The sequence below is a fragment of the Melopsittacus undulatus genome, chromosome Z, assembly GCF_012275295.1.
Source record: "Melopsittacus undulatus isolate bMelUnd1 chromosome Z, bMelUnd1.mat.Z, whole genome shotgun sequence".
Taxonomy (NCBI): domain Eukaryota; kingdom Metazoa; phylum Chordata; class Aves; order Psittaciformes; family Psittaculidae; genus Melopsittacus; species Melopsittacus undulatus.
Window position 1 is genome coordinate 2,695,532 of NC_047557.1, and position 23,592 is coordinate 2,719,123.

At 48.6% G+C, this 23,592-nt stretch overlaps 1 protein-coding gene across 3 annotated transcripts in view; it reads left to right on the top strand.

Moving 5' to 3' along the window:
• The window catches only part of ZBTB7C (zinc finger and BTB domain containing 7C), a 156,874-nt gene extending 148,058 nt beyond the window's left edge, over positions 1-8,816 (top strand). For all 3 annotated transcript variants that reach the window (XM_034072911.1, XM_034072910.1, XM_005145403.3), the window contains 2 exons: positions 208-1,404; positions 7,658-8,816. In XM_034072911.1, coding sequence (XP_033928802.1) covers positions 224-1,404; positions 7,658-8,294 — 1,818 coding nt within the window. In that variant the 5' untranslated portion in view covers positions 208-223 and the 3' untranslated portion in view covers positions 8,295-8,816. The remainder of the gene's footprint in view (positions 1-207; positions 1,405-7,657) is intronic.
• The last annotated feature ends 14,776 nt before the right edge of the window (positions 8,817-23,592 follow it).

The following is a 23,592-nucleotide window of genomic DNA, read 5'->3' on the forward strand; positions in this document are numbered from 1 at the left end:
GAGATGTGGAGGGAAGCAGACATTAAATCACAGAGAACCTGGAAGGTGTTGAAGTTGACATGGAGATGCACTGGGGCAATGCAAGCAGAGGGTGATTACAGAGGTCTGAGGCAAGAGAGAGGAGGACACCAAAAGAAGGCAGGGTCATTTCAGCATTATTGACTGTGAATCCCCTGCTAATGCTCCACTGTCTGTGTTTTGTCCTAGGGCACTAAATGAGAATATGGCCAATGGCATTGATGATCTTATTGGGATCCCATTCCCAAACCACAGCAGTGAAGTCTTATGTGGTTTAAATGAGCAGCGGCATGACGGTCTCCTCTGTGATGTCATCCTCATTGTACAGGACCAGGAGTACCGGACCCATCGATCTGTCCTTGCTGCCTGCAGCAAGTACTTCAAAAAACTCTTCACTACCGGCACTTTAACAGACCAGCCCTATGTTTACGAGATTGACTTTGTCAAGCCTGAAGCACTTTCTGCCATCCTCGAGTTTGCCTACACCTCAACCCTCACCATCACCACCTCAAATGTCAAGCACATCCTCAGCGCTGCCAAGATGCTGGAGATCCAGTGCATTATCAATGTATGCCTTGAAATCATGGAGCCTGACAGAGAGGCAGAAGAGGAAGATGACAAAGATGACGAAGATGATGATGAAGATGAAGAAGAAGAGGAGGAGGAAGAGGAGGAGGAGGAGGAAGTGGAAAATTTTGTCAATCAGGAGAATCTAACTGATGTCCAAGAAGTAAGCTGTCACCAAAGCCCCTCTAAGTCTGATCTTACCGAAGAAGCATATACAGAAGCACCTAAAGACTGTCCAAATCACTACCCAGCCAACAACTCCTCTGGACACTTGGGCGTGATAAGAGACTTCTCCATCGAGTCCTTGCTAAGGGAAAACTTGTACCCTAAGTCGAACATCCCAGAAAGGAGGCCAGCTCTCTCTCCTTTTGCCCCTAGCTTCTTCCCACATCTATGGAACGGTGATTTTAACTCCTTCTCCCAGCTAAAGGAGCCACAAGTAGACAACGGCCCCTTAGATCTGGTGATCAAAAAGAGGAAGATCAAGGAAGAGGAGGAGAAGGAAGACCTGCCTCCGCCTCCTTTCCCTAATGACTTCTTCAAGGACATATTTACCAACACCCCAGCAGCTCCCTTAGGGCACATTAAGGCCGAGACTGAGTATAGCGCTTATCTCAATTTCCTAAGCGCTACCCAGTTTGGAGGAGTTTTTCCACCATGGCCCCTGGAGGAAGAGAGGAAGATAAAGCCCAAGGCGTCACAGCAATGTCCCATCTGTAACAAAGTCATCATGGGAGCCGGCAAGCTGCCCAGACACATGAGGACCCACACAGGAGAGAAGCCGTACATGTGCAATATCTGTGAAGTCCGCTTTACCAGGTATGTGTTGGGTACCTCTGCTGTGCATGGCCATGTAGGGAGGGCGATGGTGGTGGTTGGGGGACCACGTCATGACCCGTGGGTGACTCCTAAGCTACACATATATTTATCCCCAAAAAGCAGTAAAGAAGGCAGGGCATGATCTCTCTCCCTTCTGAAAAACAAAAAGAGAGGAAGAGAGAGTGGAGGAAAGAAAAGAACCTACTGATTTTGGTAGGTTGTGGATCACATCCACAATTCACTGGATCCATCCCCTCACAGGACAAAAGCTTAAATAAGCAACAGGGTATTTTCAACCCCACCAGAGCTCACCACAGTTGGACCAGAAGGAGCTGGAAAACAGATGGTCAAACAGTAAAGGAGGTTTCGTCTCTAATGTGCTGGGAGATGCATTGAGCTGGGAGGGCCATCTAGCTGCGGGATGTAATTAGTTCGGGTTTGCACATTTTGGCATCAGTGCAGACCACAACCCAGTTGCACATGTTTAGACATGGGAGGGTCTGGGCTTTCTAAGGCTAGGTCCTAATTATTATATGTTAATAGCAAGGTGGGGTCAGTCTCTTCTCCCAAGTAACAAGCAATAGGATAAGGGGAAACAGCCTCAAGTTGCACCAGGGGAGGCTTAGCTGGATAGTAGGAAAAATATCTTCACGGAAAGAATTGTCAAGCACTAGAACAGGCTGCCCAGGGCAGTGGTGGAGTCACCGTCCCCGGAGGTGTTTAAAGGACATGTGGAAGTGGCATATGGGGACATGGGTTAGTGGTGGACTTGGCAGTGTTGGCTTCATGGTTGTGTTTCATGATGTTAAGGGTATTTTCCAACTTAAATGATTCTATGATTCATCACCCTGAACACTGGCCACCCAAGAGCCTGGCACCTCAACTCCCTCTATGGTCAGTGGAAAGATATCAGCACCCTCAAAGCAGTAGATGAGGGAAGGAGATGAGCAAAGGTGCCATCCCTGACCCCAAAGACAGGGCATAACTAAAGCAACTAACTTTTGGGTACCTAGGTTAGAATTATAGAATCATAGAATAGTTAGGGTTGGAAAGGACCCTAAGATCATCCAGTTCCAATCCCCCCGCCATGGGCAGGGACACCTCACACTAAACCATATCACCCAAGGTTTCATCCAACCTGGTCTTGAACACTGCCAGGGATGGAACATTCACAACCTCCCTGGGCAACCCATTCTAGTACCTCACCACCCTCACAGGAAAGAATTTCTTCCTTATATCCGATCTAAACCTCTGCTGTTTAAGTTTCAACCCATTACCCCTTGTCCTATCACTGCAGTCTCTAATGAATAGTGCCTCACCAGCATTCCTATAGGCCCCCTTCAGATACTGGAAGGCTGCTCTGAGGTCTCCACGGAGCCTTCTCTTGTTCAAGGCGAATAACCCCAACTTTCTCAGCCTGTCTTCATACAGGAGGTGCTCCAGTTCCCTGATCATCCTCGTGGCCTCCTCTGGACTTGTTCTAACAGTTCCATGTCCTTTTTATGTTGAGAACACCAGAACTGCACACAATACTCCAAGTGAGGTCTCAGGAGAGCAGAGTAGAGGGGCAGGATCACCTCCTTTGACCTGCTGGTCACACTTCTTTTGATGCAGCCCAGGATACGATTGGCTTTCTGGGCTGTAAGCGCACACTGAAGCTGGCTCATGTTCATTTTCTCATTGACCAACACCCCCAAGTCCTTCTCCTTGGGCTGCACTGAATCTCTTCTCTGCCCAACCTGTAGCTGTGCCTGGGATTGCTCCGACCCAGGACCTTGCACTTGTCATGGTTAAACTTCATGAGGTTGGCATCAGCTCACCTCACAAGTGTGTCAAGGTCCCTCTGGATGGCATTCCTTCCCTCCAGTGTATCAACTGAACTACACAGCTTGGTGTCATCGGCAAACTTGCTGAGAGCACACTCAATCCCACTGTCCATGTCAGTGACAAAGATGTTAAACAAGACCGGTCCCAACACCGATTCCTGAGGGACACCACTCGTTACTGGTCTCCAGATGGACATTGAGCCATTGACCACAACTCTTTGAGTGCGGCCATTCAGCCAGTTCTTTATCCACCGAGTGCTCCACCTATCAAATTGATGTCTCTCCAATTTAGAGACAAGGATGTCATGTGGGACAGTGTCGAACGCTTTGCACAAGTCCAGGTAGATGACATCAACTGCTCTACCCCTGTCCATCATTTCTGTAGCCCCATCATAGAAGGCCACCAAATTGGTCAGGCAGGATTCCCCCTTAGTGAAGCCATGCTGGCTGTCACCAAGCACCTTGTTGTTTTTCATGTGCTGTAGCATGCCTTCCAGGAGAATCTGCTCCGAGGTTACATGAGACCAGCCCCAACATGGGCTGCTCCAAGGCAGGCATGACCAGCCAGTCCACCTCCTACCAAATCCCAGCCTTTGCACTTCTCTTTACCCCAGTAAACCCCTCAATAGTAATAAATCAGAGCAGGCTACACAAATCTGATGCTACTGCCTGCAACCCTTCTCTGAAAAGCTGGGCAGATTTAATCGGTGAGCAGAGACAAATAGATTCCTGGACTTGCTCTTGCTGGGTATAATTAATATCTAATGAGTACAATCTTTACCATAATAATAAAGCTTTCTGACAAGACCATGGTATTTCAGCTCCTGGCTGCGTGTGAGAGAGAGAGCCCTATTAAGCTGGGGCGAGCAAACCAGAGGAAAATAATATGCACAGTAGGCAAAAGTGAGCTCCTGACAATGTCCGGACACCTGGGGTGCTCCCACATTCAGCCTGCCTTTTCTTCTCCATCCCTGTGATAATATTCAAGTGGAAGTTATGCAGATGATGAGGATTTGACCTGAAAATAAATTTCCATGCTCCTCTCCATTAACACAGCAGACACCGTATTATAATGCAAGGAACATCATGCCTCGGGCTGGTGTATGCGACGTGAGCCAGCTCCCCCTGCTACATGCAGGGGAAAGGCCGCTGCTGGGTGCTAATTCCTGCCTGCAGGAATTCAGATATGGATCCTGCTGCATCCTGAGGTTAGCGCTGGGTTGTCACCTCCAGATAGGCGGGCTTTTCTGGGAGGAGCGGGATGGGCTCAGCCCTGTGAGTGTGGCTGCATCCCAGGCTGGAGGGTTGACCTGGACATCCCCATCCTGCAGCCCCATCGCTGCCCTGGGTGTGATGCCGTGGGTGCTAGCTGCTGACAAGGAAATAGCTTGATTTGACCCATCATCAACACCTTCTCTGTAATGGGGATAATAAATCTGAGCCCTCCCAGGGGCATCCCAAAGTCCTTTACAAGGAAGGGCACCATCATTGGCTTCATTTGGGAAAACTGAGTCACGGAGAGATGTTGGGACTGACTCACAGTCACTACTGAGGTTAGTAGGAGGGTTCAGGTGGGATTTCAGGTACCCTGGCCCCTAATCCAGGCAGGTTAAATCAGTACCTTGGAGGTTAAAAGCTCCACATGGAGGTGGTCTAGTATGGCTTAGCCAATTACTAACACAGGGCTAAATCAGACACCCTCTCATACATTTACCAGCTTCTAAATACAAAGCACAGGGACAGGACTTTAATCCAAGAATAGAACCCCAGAGAAAACAGGGATTAACCCAGTGGCGTGGGTGATGTTCTTCCACATTCATTCACGAGACCAAAGCTGTTCTTGTGGGTCACCCTACACAGAGCTGGAACCTGCAGGGGTGTTCTTTCATTTACCACCCTGAGTGAAGTGGAAATCTGAAAACATCAGTTTATTTTCAAATGCATTTTGGATAACACGCAGCTGTTTGGCTGTGATTGGTTAGTTGAGGTTTTTAGCCATTTTCAGCATTACTCTAATGTGAGGGCTCTCCACTAGGGAAAAGTGTATTTAAGCAAAGTGGAGTGATTGAGATGCAGGAAGAGATTTCTGCCGGGATTTCCTGAGCGCTGCCACTCACGTTACGTGCTTTGCTCTTGAGGGGAATCTGATGCTTCCCGAAAGCATCAGACTGGCACCCGCAGCAGTGAGCAGTGCCTGCACCAGGGACGTGCATGCCCACACAGTCACCCATGGGGTGCCTGGGGAATGAGGGTGCAGGGAAGCCTAGGTTCCCGAATGGGATTTCTGACCAAGTCAGTCCTTTGCATTATTCCTGTGCTCTGGGAACTGTGGAGAAGCAAATAAACAAATAGAGAAAATACATTTTCCTGGGTGGGGAGTCCCCCAACCTCCCCCCATCAGATCCCTTCTCCTTCATGTCAGTGGGTCCTGTATCCCACGGCAAGGACCCCACATGCACCTGGATCTGGCACTCCCGCTTCCCAGGGACATCTGATCGCAGGAAGCAGAACTTCATTTAATAGCTCATTAATTTTTTCCTTAAACAAAGGCTGCTCAGCTCCTTCTCTGCTGGTTTGCCCTGCTGAAACACTGGAGAAAACTGCAAATATTTCAGTTTTTCCACCAAGACAGCCCCGAAGTGCTCAAGGAGAAACTGTTCCAGCCAGAAAGGTTAACATTATTTGTTCCTATTATTTGTGTTGTGACAGCTCGCAGAGCCCTAATCGCTCTCCTAATGCAATTGCATTAAGGTTATTCACACACACGGAGCACGGTTCTCTTTCTCCCATCTCACAAAGCCCATGTTCCCCATGCTGCACCCTCCCCTGGGTGCTTCACTGCAGCCGGAGCATCTCACACACCCCCAGCCTCTGAGCTTCTCCAGTTAGAGCCATAAAACCTCTCTTCCATCCCACGGAGATGCTGTCGGGGCAGGGAGGATTGAGTTTCTTTCTCCCCATCTGCTGCCGGAGATGTGTAATAGCCTGAAAAAAAAAGCTTTGCCTGTATTTACATTATACAGTAATCCTGGTGCGCTGCTTGTTTATTAGGAAAAGCAATCCTGCTAGGTTAAACATTACATACATAGGTTTAAATTATATTATAGGTGGGGCTGGTAGCTCTGCTTTTCATTAACGTTTCCGAACATTTCGCATTGCAAACCCCTGCGTTCATCTGCTTACGACTTTGCTGCACATTATCCATTTGGGATGAAATTTTCCATGTGGCTTCGTGTGCTGCTGAGAACTGATTTCAGCCCTTTCAGGGAAATGCACCCTTGTTAAGTTTTTGGGATAACGGCGTCTTTGAGTATTTCAGAGTGGGAAGTCAGGATCTGGCTCTGGGCTTGGCATGTGGGGACAGAGAGATGCTTTTCTTGTGTCTCCTTAAAAATCTGCGTGAGTTGCAAACCTCATATGAGCTCATTAGAACCTCTGTACAGGCAGGGAGCTGTACAGTGCTGCTGCTGCAGATGCAAGACCAGGCTGGGACTGGTTTCCTAAAGGCAATAAAGCATCATCTGATGAAGAAGTGACTGCTCTGGTAGGGATATGTCTCTGCATCCTTGATCCTGAGGGACTGGTGTGCAGAGATGCCCATCCCAAGGCTGCACTCCTCACAGCATTGGAGTGCTGCTGGTCACATCACCAAAAACTGTATCAAGATACACAAAGGCAAGGTGGCAGAAATCAGTGCAAGTTCTGTGATTGTTGTAGACTGCAGAAGGAAACATTCATTGGTAAAAACCTGATTGGACTGCCAGCTTAGGAAATTATTCTTGGTTTTAGATGTTCCCCTTCAAAAAAACCCACTATATTTGTAAATACGTTCCTTTGGGGTGGGTTTTATGGTTGTATTTAAAACCGTGTGTGAGGCTGGATGTGTGCTGACCTTGGAGAGCAAGGCAGGGAAGGACAGCGGTGCCGGCCGCTGCCTGCACCTCTGCTGCCTCACCCTGTGCCATGCTCCCGCTGCAAATCAGAGCTCCGGAGACATCCAGTGGTCAGCCCAAGAATAAAAGGAAAGGAAAATCGGCTCCAAGCGGGAGTTCTTTTGGATGGCATTGCCTTACATTGCCAGGCTCTCCGAACTCGACTTGTTTGCAGGCAGGAATAGAGCTGTACTTATTTAGATATCACCAGATGGTTTGGGAGCTTACTCCAGAAGGTTTTTCTCTCTAATTTAGGCTGTTTTGAACTATCTGGGATGGGCTGCACACTCCTGACAGGGAGAGCTGGTTTTGTGTGATGTTTAAGGTGCTTTTCCTCTGGGAAGTAGGAGATGGATGCAAACATCAGTTTCCAAGAGTATCCATACACCGGGGGAATCCCCGGGATGAGCTCCTCACCTTCCCATTGCCTTTCCCTCTCCTGATCCAAGAACCAGTTTCAACCACATCCCTGACCAAGAGCCTTCTCTTTTGCAGGCAAGACAAGCTCAAGATCCACATGCGGAAACACACTGGGGAGCGGCCGTACCTGTGCATCCACTGCAACGCCAAGTTTGTACATAACTACGACCTGAAGAACCACATGCGCATCCACACCGGCATCCGGCCCTACCAGTGCGAGTTCTGCTACAAGAGCTTCACCCGTTCCGACCACCTCCATCGCCACATCAAGCGCCAGAGCTGCCGCATCGCACGGCCCCGGAGAGGACGCAAGCCCGCAGCATGGAGGGCAGCCGGCTTGCTCTTTGCTCCCAGTGGCCCACCAGTGGAGAAGAGCTTCGTGATGCCACCAACGCTGGAGGAGATGAGTGGCCACCTCGGCAGCACGGCCATGTGCCTTCCCGGCCCCAGCCCCAAGCACTTTCTGAGCGGGGCCAAGTCCCCTTTCAGCCTGCAGGAGCTGGAGAGCCAGTTTGAAGAAACCCAGATGAAGCTCTTCAGGCGAGCCCAGCTGGACATGGAGAGGAACGCGAGCATCTTCGCCTTCGCTTTGGGCCACAATGAAAACCTCGCTGCCCAACCCTTCTTCCCCCTCCCTGATCCATGGAGCACGGGTTTCAACGGCTTGGCAGGGCTCGGCCATGTGGCTCCCATCTCAGAGGCAAGCAAATAAACCCATGTCAGATCCCATCATATGTCTGCTTCCCTTCCCAACAGGATGACCAGCTTTCTCAGCATCCCTGCCTGCCCTTTCGCATCATATGGCCCCCAAGAAGCTCTCTGTCCCCTCCCCACCATGGCTTGCCATGGGGTTTGAGGCATGGCTCCTTCCCCAGGGCAAGTGGGTGAATAGGTGGGTCCTGTGCCCCACAGCCCCAGCACTTTAGACTCTACAAAGCACTTGGCTTTGGGACTGTGGGGCATTTACTGCCCCATTCAACCACCCACCGCTCACAGCTCCATCTGGGATGGCCAGGCCAGGACTGCTGCTCTCTTCAGCCCTCCCAAAAATGTCACTTGCCTTAGTCCAGGGCATGGCCATCACCATGAGATGGCTCTTCTTGGGGGAGACGTCCCCCATTTTCCACCTGTGGAACCCACTCAACACTGACAAGCCGTCCAGACTTGGTTTTCATATGTTGCATTCCTTGGCCCTTTTGGTCAAAAAGACTTTTTTTTCCTTTTTTTTTCCTTTTTTTTTTTTTGTAATTATTTCCCATGTCTGGCAACAATATACATTCTACAAGTGATAAAGGGAAGGGTCAAGCAACCATGTTGGGAGGGGAAGAATCCTGGCCATTGCCTTTCTCAGTGGTATATCAGATTTGCAGGGCTGGTGGGAAAGCCCTGATGTGGGACCCTAAAAACATCTAAGAAAAAAAAAGGCTAAAAAAAAATTAAGAAAAAAAAAAAAAGAGAGAAAAATCATCCAGAAGCAAAGCTGGGTGGAAAAGGGGATTTTTTACTTATTTGGTTCTTTGTCCATTTCAAAACTTCGGAAGGAGAACCAAAGCCTATTTTGAGTACTTTGACTGCAGTTGCTTGAAAAGGTGAAGGAAAACTTTCAGAAGGATCAGAAATTTTTTGATTCTGAGCCTTTATTAAAACCTTGCTTTGCAAAAATAAACCATGGGGGAATTTTGAAATGAAAATGTCATTTCAAACCAAAGAGTCAGAATTCACCGCCGCTGACCGTTCTGAAATGTATAGGGTTTTGTCCTTAATTCCCCCTAATTCCTATACAGATTTTGATGATGAAATTCACAAAACACTGGAGTGTCCCTGAATCTGCAATGTCGATGGGAAAAAATTGGATGTGCAAATATCCCTGCTGTTTGTCTCAAGGGATCTTTGTGGACAAAAGTTCCACTAAAGGTGTCTTGCAGATGAGGTTGTCTACTTGCAAGAAGGAGAAGTACCATTTCTTCACCATTTGTTGGTTCAAAACATGAGGCGGTAACATACAATGGGGTGCTCCAAGCTGAAGCTCACCCATGGTGGCCAACAGGTCGGGAGTCCTCTCCAGCATCCCTGCAGACCCTCGCTTGGCCACCCCTACCTGATATTACTTCTGAGGCTGGAAAAGTGGCTGGAGTCACCTCATCAGCCTCCTTCAGCTCTTAAAACCATGAGCTACTTTCGAGCATAAAGGCTTTTGGTGGCCATCTGCCTCCAACTGCTCCTCTTAGATGTGGTGAGATCCCAGTTTAGCCACTGGCTGAGACAGCTTGAGGTGGGACCCCAGTTTCGCCACTGGCTGAGACAGCTTGAGGTGGGTGCCCCAGGAAGCTGGTTTTACATGGAGCCAGCACCTGATAATGTAAATGTTACAAGTTAGGGATTTTTCTTTCTCTTTTTACTGTTACCTTTCACCATCAGCAGAATCAAAGGGGATGAAAGGACCATGGGTTCGTTAACTTCTTGGCCTGCCCATCAATGGTGTCGCTCTGAAGCGGTGGCTGGATGATGGTGTCCCCACCAGAGAATGGGAGGGGGCACAGGGGATCCACAGCCCACCATGAGGGTATGAAGGACTTCTGCTCTGAGACCATCCTTAGCAGGAACGATCCCAAGGAGCTGCCCAATGCTTGCTTCCTCCTCCAAGCAGAAATCAGCAAAGACTCAGTCTGCAACAAGTCAATTGAGAGAGTTAAAAACAAAAAAGAAGAAAACTTCTTAAAACTGCATCAAACCTTTTTTTTTTAATCCATACCAACTTCTTACAGGAGCGACGTTTTGCAAATGGACGGTTACTTCAGGTGTTTTTTTGTCTACGATTTGGAGTCATTGTAAAGTATCCAAAGATGCTGAGTACTGTATAATCTATGAGGACTTGAAGCAAGGTGTTTTTTCTGTCTCGGTTTGTTTGTTGGGTTGGTTGGGTTGGTTTTTTGTTTGTTTTCTCCTTCCTATTTGTCTAGCGGGGAAAAGCCTTTGCAATTTTTCTATTTATAACTATTTTTATGTGACTGCTTTATGTACAAAACAGTAGGGAAAAAAATCAAAACAAAAAAAAGGAGAGAGGAACACACACACACAAACAGATTTGCCTTACTTACTCACGGGACAATCACCCTTAACTTGGATTGATGCTAGAAAGTGGATGGGAAAAGAGATACCAGATCCTTTAATGTATTTATTAAACTGCATTAATTGATGATCTTAAATTGTTAGCAGGACTTGGTTCTCTTGCCTGCGGTGCAAAGGCTAAGCCACTGCAGATACAGAGCTGCCTCCCTGCTCAGGTTGGCGTGGCCATCACTATGGCCTCAGGTCTTTGGATGTTCCCTGGTCTCATAAATCTGGTGCTTTCCAAAGGCACTTTTTGGAAAACCAAAATAAGGACACATTAGTTAACCATCCAGCTGGTAACAGCTCCAACCCAAGGGGCCGTTGGCATTGTGATGAGTGAGTTAAGGTTGATTTTCCCATGTTGTGCTGGGTTGGGTAGGGATGGATGGAGCCAGGTGCTGGCAGCTGTCATGTTCTGGGGTGGAGAGGGAGAACTAGAGAAAACCCTAATTCTTCCTATTTTTGATGTTGTGTGGTGACTCCAGGCCACAGGTATCCATGTGGGAGCCCAGCTAAGCAGGGAGGTGCCTTCCCAGGATTCTGCTCCCCTTCCCCAGCCAGGATGGACATGATGAGCACCAAGCCTGGGGATGGAAGCATGTGGGGCTCTTCCTCAGCTCACAATGCCATGGTTTCTTGTTCTCACCATGGCTCCTAGGGCCAGCTGCGGAAGGTACTGATGAACATTGGGCTGCATTAACAGCAGCAGCTCAGGGAGGGGATCCTGCCCCTCTGCTGTGCTCTGGGGAGACCCCCCCCTGCAGCCCTGATCCAGCTCTGGGGCAGCAGCACAAGAGGGACCTGGAGCTGATGGAGCGAGGCCAGAGGAGGCCATGGAGCTGCTGCGAGGGCTGGAGCAGCTCTGCTCTGGAGCCAGGCTGAGAGAGCTGGGCTGGGGCAGCCTGGACAAGAGAAGGCTCCTGAAGGGGAGACCCCAGAGCAGCTCCAGTGCCTAAAGGGGCTGCAGGAAAGCTGGAGAGGGGCTTGGGACAAGGGCCTGTAGGGACAGGCCAAGGGGAATGGCTTGAACCTGCCAGAACAGGGGAGACTGAGCTGAGCTCTTAGGCAGAAGCTGTTCCCTGTGAGGGTGCTGAGGCGCTGGCACAGGGTGCCCAGAGAAGCTGTGGCTGCCCCAATGGTGTCAGTGCTCAAGGCCAGGTTGGACACAGGGGCTTGGAGTAACCTGCTCTAGTGGAAGGTGTCCCTGCCCATGGCAGGGGTTGGAACTGGATGAGCTTTAAAGGTCATTCCAACCCAGACCATTTCCTGATTCCATGATTCTGTGAACACAGCTGACACAAATGTGAACCTTGTAATTCACATTGCTGCTCCTTGTTATTTTTGAACGTGGTGCGAAACCTTGGAAAACGGGTTCCAGGTAGGAACGCTGGGACTCATCCCACGTTGTTCAGCCTTCAAACTTCAAAGTTCCAAACTTCATGTTTGGAAGTGAAGTAACAGACACTGTGCACATTGAGACACCTGTGTGTTGACACTTCAGTTCTGGGTGTCCTAACCTGCAATGTGATTTCCTCTGCAGCCATCCTGGCTCTGAGGGAGGCAGGTACTGCGGGAGGGTGATTCACCCCACCTACACTGGACCTCCCAAGGGTGGGATGAATCACCTTCCATGGCACTTGTCATCTCCTACCTACCAGCATGGTTTGGAAGAACTAGCTTGGACTAAACTGCTTTCCTTTCCCATAGGCGTAGTGAGATAAGCTTAACCATGGGAAGGGATGTTCCCATCACTGCAGCTCCCTCCTCTCTGCTCAGCTTACGGGGAAGTACCTGGCAAAACCTTTCTGAGGAGGATGGGATGCTGGCACAGCCCAGTGATCATTCCCAGCTCAGCTGGCTTGATTTCCTCACAGTCTGTTTTCACTGGGAATACAATGGGAAATAAGGGTCCAAGTCCATCCTCCCATCCTTGGGGGCCAGGGATTTAGGCTAATGAGGTCATACACCCCACTTCAATCCCAGCAAAGCATCCCAAGCTCTCATAGCAATCACTTATTTTCCTCCCCTCATGCTTACAAGAAGCACTTTGCAGCATTAGGTGTTCAGGATGGGGTCTGGACCTGTGAGCACTGTCCAAGAATGTGGCTTGAGAAGATGGAAATACCAGTCCCCCTCCCAGGGCAGACAGTGGCTGAGTGTCTCATCTGTGCTCACAGCCTGCAGGACCACAGTGCATAAACAGCATGCTTCAGAGCAGAAAACATATACAAAAGCAAATTTAAGTGGATTACTTTTTAGGCTTATAATGCCATAAAAAAGGAAAGAAACAAACAAACAAAAACAGGAAAAAAAAGGAAGAATGTTTGCAAGGGGAGGGTGAAAAATCTGGAAACTGCTCAGGAGAGCTGTGTGCTAATCAGACACATGGGAATCACAGAGCAAAACCAGCTTCAGTAAATGCTTGTTAGCAGCAACATATGGCTGCGTTCCTGCTCCTGAGCAGCTGCTGTTATCTGCTGGATCATCCAGACCATGGTGAGGGAAACGGTGCTGGGGTGATGCTGCACACACACCATTTGCTTGCTCCAAGTGTTGCTGCAGAAGGAGCATCTCCTCTGTACGAGCAGCATGGACCTGGATGGGAAACTCTTTGCCCTTGGCTCGAAACCATTTGGTGAGTGGTGTGAGAGCATCTTCCTATAGTTGTGCAGGAGGAATGGAACATCCAAAAAGATACTAAATCCAGGACAGAAAGTGCCTGCACTTTGGGAAGCAAAAGGCTCTTCTATTTGTCAGTCACCTGCAGGAAACAAGAAGTGAGTAATTTCTTAAAATGGCCCCTAAAATGCTCTACAAGTAATGTGTAGTCCTCTGTGGGCTCCCAGTGACACCAGTGGGGCTGTAGACACTGTCCCATCTTGGCCTGTAGCTCCATGGGACCTGCTGTGCCCCCAGTCTTGTGCATTTTCACACCCGTTTTGGAGGGGATTAGTGCTTTATTTCCAGTGCCCTGAAGCTGGAAGGTTGTGTGGTTGCAGAGGGAAGTTTTAATGTCCAAGAGTAAATGAAGCAAAGACCCCAGTCATCTCATTTGGAGAAAGTGTTGTGTTTTGCATCAAGTCTCCTATAGCGTTTTTAGGGTCTGCCGTTGCTTTTTGGCACCTCTGACAGCCTGCATTTCCTTGCTCCACGTGTGACTTTCTTTCCAAGCCAAAAAGAAAGGGAAGAAAAGGGAAAACACCCTTCTTATAGAACACTCCCTGTGTAGACCAAGAGAAAACAGCCCCATCCCACCTCCCAGCCTCATCCCAATGTCAGGAGACAAAATACCTGTGGCTTGGAAATGCCTTCTTTTTTGCCTTGTTTTCCTGCGTGAACTGATGTCTTACATGACTTGCACTAATCGCTGTAGGGCAGAATACTGTTAGGTTTCTTTGTTTCCGTCTCTTGTGTGGTTGCGACTCCTCTTGGCTAAGAAAACAGCAGTCCTGTAGATGTACCTGCTGCACATTTTACACCCCTAGAGAAAATAAACTGTTATCTGAAGCAGTGAGTGGCTCGTGTATCTTTAATGCTGCTGTGGGGCTGGGGGCTGGAGAAGTTATGGCATCAAGTGGTGGTGGTGGCCCTCCATGGTGACCCTTCGTGTGGCATCTGGTCTGTCCCCATAATGGGGGTTAGGCTCAGGAGCAACCCCTGGTGATGTCTGATCCCCCACAGCATGAAATTTGTACTCAGAAAGAGAAACAATAAATGAATAAACAAAACAAAACCCACAAAAAAACATAAGGAAATTTGGGAATTTTCTACCCATTTGTACTGATCTCCTTCCCGCAGCTCCCTGTGGCATACTCAGACTTGCACTGCCCTCGTGTGGTGGCCGGATGGCAGCTCTGCCACCAGAGCGATGCTGGGGACATCGGCGGTGCAGTAACTATCTGCAGGTGTTTTGGGCTCTCGGATGCATCAGGATGGGCATGAGCTTCCATCGTCTCCCTTCACACCCTGCAGCATCTACCTGTGAAGCACAGAAAATACAAACCTGAGCCACACCGAGATCACTGAACACAGAGTGGTTTGGGTTGGAAGGGACCTTAAAGCTCATCCAGCTCCAACCCCTGCCATGGGCAGGGACACCTTCCACTGGAGCAGCTGCTCCAAGCCCCTGTGTCCAACCTGGCCTTGAACACTGCCAGGGATGGGGCAGCCACAGCTTCTCTGGGCACCCTGTGCCAGCGCCTCAGCACCCTCACAGGGAACAGCTTCTGCCTCAGAGCTCAGCTAAGTCTCCCCTCTTCTGGCAGGTTCAAGCCATTCCCCTTGGCCTGTCCCTACAGGCCCTTGTCCCAGGCCCCTCTCCAGCTTTCCTGCAACCCCTTTAGGCACTGGAGCTGCTCTCAGGTCTCCCAGAGCATTCTCTAAGATGGTGTATAACAGTTGGACTCTATGATACTAAGGGTCTTTTCTAAAAGAAATTATTCTCTTATTCTAAAATCATACACCCCAATTAACCATAACCAAACAAATAGGCCATGAGGTTGGGAACATCCACGCACAACCATCAGTGATCTCATGGCACTAGTTTTGAGACAGTTACTCCCTGCAGCCCAAGGGTGAGCTAGGACAGGACCCTCTAATGCGCAACATGGCTCTAGCTACTATTTCCCTCTTCCCCTCATGATCCAACTGATAGCATTACCCAGTTCATGTGAGTATAGAGGACACATACAAATCTTATGCAATTGTATGAAGCTAGCTTCTTTATTAACTGAGGCAAAAACCAACCCATGAAAGCAAATACAAAGGAAGAAGCCAAGCAGCAGTGCCAACACACAACCCCCATTTATAAGTGGAAGTTTTATTATACTTCTTTCTTCCCATGGAGATGACACCGACCAAGATGTCACAAATCTGATCGGGCTTCCTAATAGCTCATGCAGCGCCTCGAGCCTCAGGGGTCATCTTCAATTCAGGCAGCCAATTTGCAGGCAGGCAATGCAAAGCACACAAGGAGCTGGCTTGCTCAGACCAGGCATGGTCTGAGGGTTTAAGGACAGACCCTGGCTTTCAGCTAAAACCATCCTCTGCTCTTGGGTAGCCTCCAGCAAATCCTTACACCAATGGCTGTAAACCTGCCTGCTTTTCAGGTGTAGCTGTTAACTCAGCTTCCATAGCAAACAGGACAGTGTTTTCTCAGTGGGACCAACTTTTGCCACATTAGTTGGAGTTTTGCATCGTCTGGGAAATATTTAAGGCTTTGCCCTTGAGTTCTCAAGACCTGGGTTCTCATTTAAGCAGCTTTCAGGAGTTATTTCTGGCCCTTGCTGTTGCCAGGAGGTTTTGATGATAATCACTGAAAAACCAGCTCGAAATACAAAGTTCTCCCAGGCACTTTGCCACCCGTCAGTGCTCACAACCATTCTGAGATGTGGTCCTTGGACCTGAAGTGAAGGTGAGCAGAGATTTACTGAGTGTTGCTGCAGGGATGAAGAGCTGGGCTGTGACACTCTCAAACTGGAAGAGGAAAGTGAAGAGCGAGCAGAGGCTCCACAGGACATGGAAGTTCATCTTCCATGGGGAAAAGGTTGAGCTCCTCGAGAAGCAGCCACATGTAGATGTGCTCCTCATGCTTCTGCCTGGCATTCTTCTCTTTTGTGTTTGATAGCTCAGCCCCTGACAAAGATTACTGTAGCTCCAAGCACTTGGGATGCTTTTTCCCTGGAGCAGAAATAGCTAAGATTCAATGACCCTGATGCATGTATAAATATATAAGCACACCTACATATGTATATTTGTTTGTTTGTTATCCTCACAGATAGAATTCAATACTATTTCTTCTTTTGTGGGGAAACTGAGGCACAGGGAGGCACAGAGACTTATTCATGTCTCTGTTGCAGCACACAGGTATCTGAGTGTGTGCTGCCAGCCTACCCTTTATACAAGGCCCTTTAATGACTGCAAATCATCATTTGGAAGTGGTGAACCTTGGCAATGGCTTCATCAGCCTGTTTAACACTAGGAAGAGCATCCCTATGCAACACTGTCTCACTGTCTTCAGCATCCCCATCTGATACCAGCCAGGCAGTGAGAAAGAGGGAAAGAGAAAGCAACAAAGAGAGGACTTTTTTTGGCAGAGACCATGCCAAGATGAGCAGTGAGAGCAGCAGGAGCCGTCAGAGACCCACTTGGCCGTGGCTGGTTCAGGGTACTGCACTCTGCATTAGCAGACATCTGTGGTAAAGGTTTGTCTCCAAGGAAGGCTGCCACCCTCCACCCCAAAATAAGAGACAGCAACACCAGAGATACACCAGTGCAGCTCTGCTATGAAGACACCAAGATGAGTGGGAATGTTGATCATCTGAAGGATAGGAAGGTTCTTCAGAGGGATCTGGACAGGCTGGATCCATGGGCTGTGGCCAGTGGGATGGGATTCAACAAGGCAAAGTACTGGGTCTCACATCTGGGACACAACAACCCTGTGTAACACTCCAGGCTTGGGAAAGAGCGTCTGGAAACTGCTCATGGGAAAGGACCTGGGGGTGCTGATTGACAGAGCTGACCATGAGCAGCTTGTGCCCAGGCAGCCAAGAAGCCTCCAGCATCCTGGCCTGGATCAGCACCAGTGCGGCAGCAGGGTCAGGGCAGGGATTGTGCCCCTGCCCTGGGCACTGGTGAGGCTGCATCTCGAACCCTGTGTTCAACTCTGGGCCCCTCACTACAGGAGAGACCTTGAGGGGCTGGAGCAGGGCCAGAGAAGGGCAATGGAGCTGGTGCAGGGCCTGGAGCACAAGAGAGATGGGGAATGGCTGAGGGAGCTGCGGGGTTCAGATGGAGAAGAGAAGGCTCAGGGGGGACCTGATGGCTCCCTCCAAGTGCCTGCAGGAGGATGGAGCCAGGAGGGGCTGGGCTCTGCTCCCAAGGAACAAGGGATGGGACAAGAGGAACCGGCCTCAAGCTGCACCAGGGCAGGTTTAGATGGAGCTGAGGAACAATTCCTGCACCACAGGGTGCTCAGGCATTGGAACAGGCTGCCCAGGGCAGGGCTGCAGTCACCGTCCCCTGCAAGTGTTCACACACCATGTAGGTGAAGCACTCAGTGACATGGGTTAGGGGTGGCCTTGGCAGTGCTGGACAATGGTTGGACTTGATGATGTCCAGGGTCTTTTCCAACCTGGTTGATTCTATGGTCCAGTGGAAGGTGCCCCTGCCTATGGCAAGGGGTTGGAACTGGATGAGCTTTAAGGTCCCTTCCAACCCAAGCCATGTCCCATGCAGTGATGCTCTGAAGCAACCTAATGGGCAGGGATGCCCAAAGCACAGAACATGGTCACATCCCACACATGTGAGTTTCCTGTTTGCAGCAAATGTGTGCATCCATCACGGTGAAGCCTACACTGCTCCACACCAACTGCTGCAGTAACACCCCATATGCCAGGCCATATGCCCAATCTATGCTGGGGGGATGCTTGCATGGACCTTGAGGGAAGGAAGAGGGACATCTGAGCATGCTGCAGGAGGTATGGTTTAGAGAGGCCCTGGGGACCAGAGGAGGATGCTCAGTAGGTGCAAGAGCCCATGCAGGAAGGAACAGGGCTAGCAGCTCCATGCCCAACAGCAGTAATGGGCCCTTGATGTGAAGCAGCTAAAATTGAGCTGGAAGATGCTGAGGGGGTTTTGAAGGACACCACTTACCCTTTGTGATGCTTTTCTCTAACCTAGTTCAGCAACATACACCATGAACAGGGATTTTCAAGACATCAACAAGATATGAAAAATACGACTCTCATAACCTGAAGGTGCTGGATGTTTCTGTACATTGAGAGCATCTCCTACAATGGGCTGGCTGAAGGAAAGGCCAATTTATCTAGGTCAGACACCCACAGCAGAGATACTGCTATCTGCACCTTTCCAGTAGTCAAGGAGAGAACAATCTCTCTCAAGGTAAACATCTGAAATGGGTCAGATAAACCTCACTTTTTGATATGCAAGTTGCCCTCCAAATGTGGGGAAAGAAGTACATATGTCCTGAGTGTTCCCTTTTGTGCACTGATCCTTAGGTTACCAGACTATCCACCCTCTCCACTCAAAGCTTTCACTAGTCACCCCTGAAGAGCCAGACACTTTTAAATACTCGGGATGGGTTTCAGTGTGATACTAAAGGCAAAATTCCCTGTGTGCCTCACCAGAGCAGAGGCAGAAGGCTATGTGTGTGCCCTCAGCTGGTTATGTGCAAGATAAAAGGCTAATGAGGGCTATCACCTGCTGAGGTGTTGCCCAAAGCACTGAAAAGGGGCTTTAGGCTGTGCTGGGTTAATCCTAGATCCCCAGGGAAGGGAAGGTGGGATCTGCACCTCCTTCATGCCTTGCTATGGTGGATGGGCTTTCCTCTCCATCCTCAACCACCTGCAGGTGAGAGAGGATACCTGCATTGTGCAGAAGGTTTAAATGCTCAAAAAGCCACTTTTTTACTTGAAAAATCAATTTATCTGGACAAACAGGGGCCTGGGCCTCAAAAAAGCAGGGATCCTAAGCCAAGTGGAGAGCCCTCCCATTACATGTAATAAACTAACTACCAACCTGCAACAGGCACGCTGTGATTTCCAGCCCAGAGCTGTATCCTGCCCCATCTCGCTGCTTAGAGAGAACCTCATTTCATTTGAGTTCAGGACTGAACTGTGGGTCCTTGGGGGAAGGCAGCACCTTTCTGCCTCAGCTCCTCTATTTGTAAAATAGAAATGATGACTTTATCCATCTTTGTGGGCTGCAGTGAGGATTACGGCTTAATCTGAGACTGCTGTGCCCTGATGAGGGAGCCTGGTGTGACAGTGTGTATTAGCTGTATTGATTGGGATGCTGCTTCCCCGCTATGGTTGTAATCGCCCCAAGGATGAGATGGGATTTGTGAATAGAGAAGGGAAGAGAGGGATTTGGGAGCTAATTTCAGTATCAGGGTGAGCAGGTACATGCTCATTCCTGCTGACAACCAGAGAGGTGCTTGCTCAGGCAGAGATGGGAAATGATAACTGTAAGGACTGATGAGTCTTGCTGTGCCCTTAAAATCTGCACGTACTGATGCTCTTATATGTGGGTCCACTATCAGTCATGTCATGGGAAGTGTCTCCAAGCATTGAAAAGCATGAAAAGTGAAAAAGCTGAAATAAAGAGGTGACAAAGAAGCCATAAACAAGGCAATCGGAGCTTTTGGGGCAGCAGGTGTTAAAGGAGCCTGGAAAGGAGAAAATATCAGATTACCGGGTAGAAAAGTGTCCCTGATCCATCTAGAAAGCATAAGCTAAAGTATCCAGAGCCCTTCTCTCTGCCTCCCTGCCAAGTGCTGGTCAGTAAGTTTAAGTGGACAGGGATGTGCTTTGGTCTCAGAAGAGGGCTTGAGTTGAGAGTTAATCTGATAGTGAAAGAACCCCATAAATTCAGCCTTCTTCACTGTACACACCTGAGCTTAATGCTTAAGTCAATATAAAATCTTGTCTCCTCATGTCCTGAAGAAGCTATAAGGGCACCTCTTGGACAGATGGCAGATTCTGAATGAGAAGAAAGCCCTTTCTTGCTTGTTCATTTCTCCCCAGCAGACACATCCATCTAGCAGATGTAGCACTAGCACCGGAGGACCAAGTGAGCTGGGCTGATGAATGTGGGACAGGAGCTAGAAGGGGATGAGGCCCCAAAGGCAGAGCATAAATACCAGTGACCATGTCAGACTGACATCTAATCTTTTCTTTCTATTACTGACAATATTTCCAGCTAAATGATTAAGCTTAAAAAATTATGTCTTTTCCAAAACAGTTGCCATAGGTAACATGGTTGATAATATCCAGAATGCAACCAGTTTACATGCACCACACCAGTGCCTTAACCAAAGACTTCTCAGTATTTAAAGCCACCATCAGCTGCTCATCACTTTTCTTCCAACCTTTGCCCTTGCTCCTGTTGCTGTGACATCCAAGGGAAAAAGCTCAGCCTGCTTCAGGATTGTTAATTGCAAAGAGACGTTTAAAATCCCAGCAATGCCACTATGTGCCACTAAGTGAAGCTGTGGCTGTAGATTTTGTTTAGGGATTTGGGCAGTTTGCAAAGTGTGACCCTAGAATAGGTTTCTTTAGGTCTGGAAATGTGGTCAGAAAGCAGAAGGTGTTTTTCTGGTAATGTGTTAACCCAAGACATGTGAAATGTGTGCTCAGTTCTCTGCCCTGCCCAGACTTTCAGTGTGAGCTGGGTTGTGTTGTGTCCACCTACAGGGAACAAGGACAATGCAGTCTGGCCATGCAGTGCTGGGTTGGGTTGACAGTGGGGCTGGACCATCTCAGATCATTGCTGTGGCATCTCCAGGTAGTTATTACAGGTAAACAGGCACTTTAGGGCACGATTCCTCTCATCTTTCTTCAGATGTCACAAACGGATCATGCCCCAACATGCCTGTGGCTCCCCACTGATTCTAACAGGAACCCAGAGTCTCAACTGCAGATCTCCTTACTAAGATACTTGAAGCTAAAGGAGATGAATACTATACACTGTAGACACCAAAACCAACCCTGATTTCAGGTTGGCCATCTGCACTTGCAAAATACACAGTCTCAATAAAAGAAGTTTAGTCCAACCTCAACCTTGTCCTCTACTTCTTGAAGGTGTAGAAAGTGCCTGGGGGACTGCCATGGGAGCCATGCAGCTGGGGTAGTTCATATTTTGAGCTCATCTGCTGTAAACTAAAGGATCCAGCTGAGTGCTTTTGCCTTGCACTTGCAGGTATGGAGGGAAGCAGCACCTCGATGGCACCACGAACACATAAGTACCAGCCTTGCCCACATGAGAGACACAATCCAGCCATTCAAGACCTGACCTCAGTCAAGGCACCAGGATAGAGCTATGGCTGTCTCTGCTGGTGCAGGACGAAAGCCTAAGAGGATCTGTATGTGCATGTGCATCTTCATAGTTCATCATGGTGTGTCTGAAACAAGCTTCTGGCAATGTGTTTTGGTTACTGCCCTTAAAATAGGAAACAGAAGGAAAGGTTTATGGGAGATAATTAATTTTATTGGCTCTTCTGTACCATAATTAATTGCAGCCATATTTATAGATTAGGCAAGTAGAGATGAGGTAGATAAGGGAATGTCTTTGTTTAGGGCAATGAATAATTTATGTTGTAAATTCACCAGAACCTTGAAATTTGAAGGACTGATTTCATTTCCTCCCATATCCAGGGAGTGAGTTGGAGCTTTAACCCCTGTGTGCGATTGACGTTTTATGTCCTTCCTATCACTGTGATCATATGCTCAACCTTTTGTAACACAAAACACAATCTCCCCTTGCAGGGTGGCTTGGGCTACCTAAACGGTTGACATCCAGGCTACTTCTGTGTGCAGTGGTGAGAGGTGCATCCATGGAATAACTCATCCTGTCCTATGACAGATACCTGAAGCAGTATAAAGCATACAACTGATTACAGTGAGAGTCTTGACAAACGGTTTTGATGGTTAACTTCCCATCTGCCAAGGCAGGGCTACGTATCAAACCTACAACTTCTAGCTAAGCCGGAGGAGGGGGTTTTGGAGAGACACCATGAACTAAAAACCTCTCAAATCTTACTAGAAAACAGTGATTTGTTTCCCAAAGTGACTTTCCCCCAGCCTGAGGCTCCTAATGAATATTAGGATTTGTGTCCCAGGAAATCCATGATATCACTATTATCTATTTTTTTCCAAAGCGGACAGATCTGTTGCTGAGATCAATAGTGCATATGGGGTAGGCACAACTCCCTGCTCACCTCACCAATATCCCACATCACTGTGTAGATGGCACATGTCCTGCTTCCCAGGCTGGGAATCAGGTGGTTTTGTGAGCTTTTGCCTTGGAAACAGTGAAAGAATATTGGTTTATATGTCTTGCCTGCTTCTGCTCTGGAGCAGAGCTGGAGGGCTCTGGAGCCTGTACATGCTGGTGTCCCTTGGATGATCTCTTCCTTCAAAACAAGGAGGGTGGGAAGGAAAGAGAGTGGAAACCAGAAACTGTAACTTCAAAGACAAACTGGGACAGGAGCGTGTGCCAGCTTATGAGAGGGAAAAACAAGGATGGTTTTGATTAGTGAGAAGGTAAAACACATGCTTAGGCTGAACAGTGGTGTCCTTTCCAAGCTATCTTCTCATCAAAGAAAGGACAGTTGTGGGGGATACTGTCATTCTCAGTGAAAACTATTAATTCTTGGGAGAAAAAAAAACACCTATTTATTTACTTTAATCAACTGAGAAATAGGTCTATAAATCCTGCCATGGAGAAGGCCTGACAGATGAATGCTAGCTGAATCTTTTATGTGTTGCCACCTCTGCAGAAGAGAGAGCTCTGGTATCAAAGTGAGATTAAAAAGGGAGACTGGGATAAGGACAACATCTCTGCAGCCTAACCCTGTCTCCATAGAAGCTAGCATTGCTCTGAAAGTCCCAGTTGCAAGGTTGTTGTCCAGATGTTCCAGTCTGAAGGGAGGTCACCAGCAGATCTCAGCTGGCCACTGTACCATTCAACACAGGCAGAAGTCCTTTTGAAGAATGAAAGATACGTGGACAGTCATTTGCAGGGAATCTTTATGTATTTCAGGGTAGCTGAATGCAAAAAGCACCAGAGGCTCACACTGTAAAGTAAACAAGCCACAGGATGGCAGAGAAAACTTAGGCTTGATGAATAGCAAGTGCTGAACATGCTGTGGGGAAATGATGCCACTGCAGTGACTTGTGTCGTTTGGATTCAGTGAGACAGAGGATAGCAGACTTTGACAGTGGCTGAAACTTGGTATTCAGGGCTTGGATTATGGATGTGAACACCTAAAATGGGTTTTGGCTGCCTGATTTGGCAGTGATTTGTCAAAAGCTACCTGAAGTGTGGCCCCTGCAATGCTAGTTGGGCTTGTGTCTGTTGGTGCATGCTGCCCTTGATGT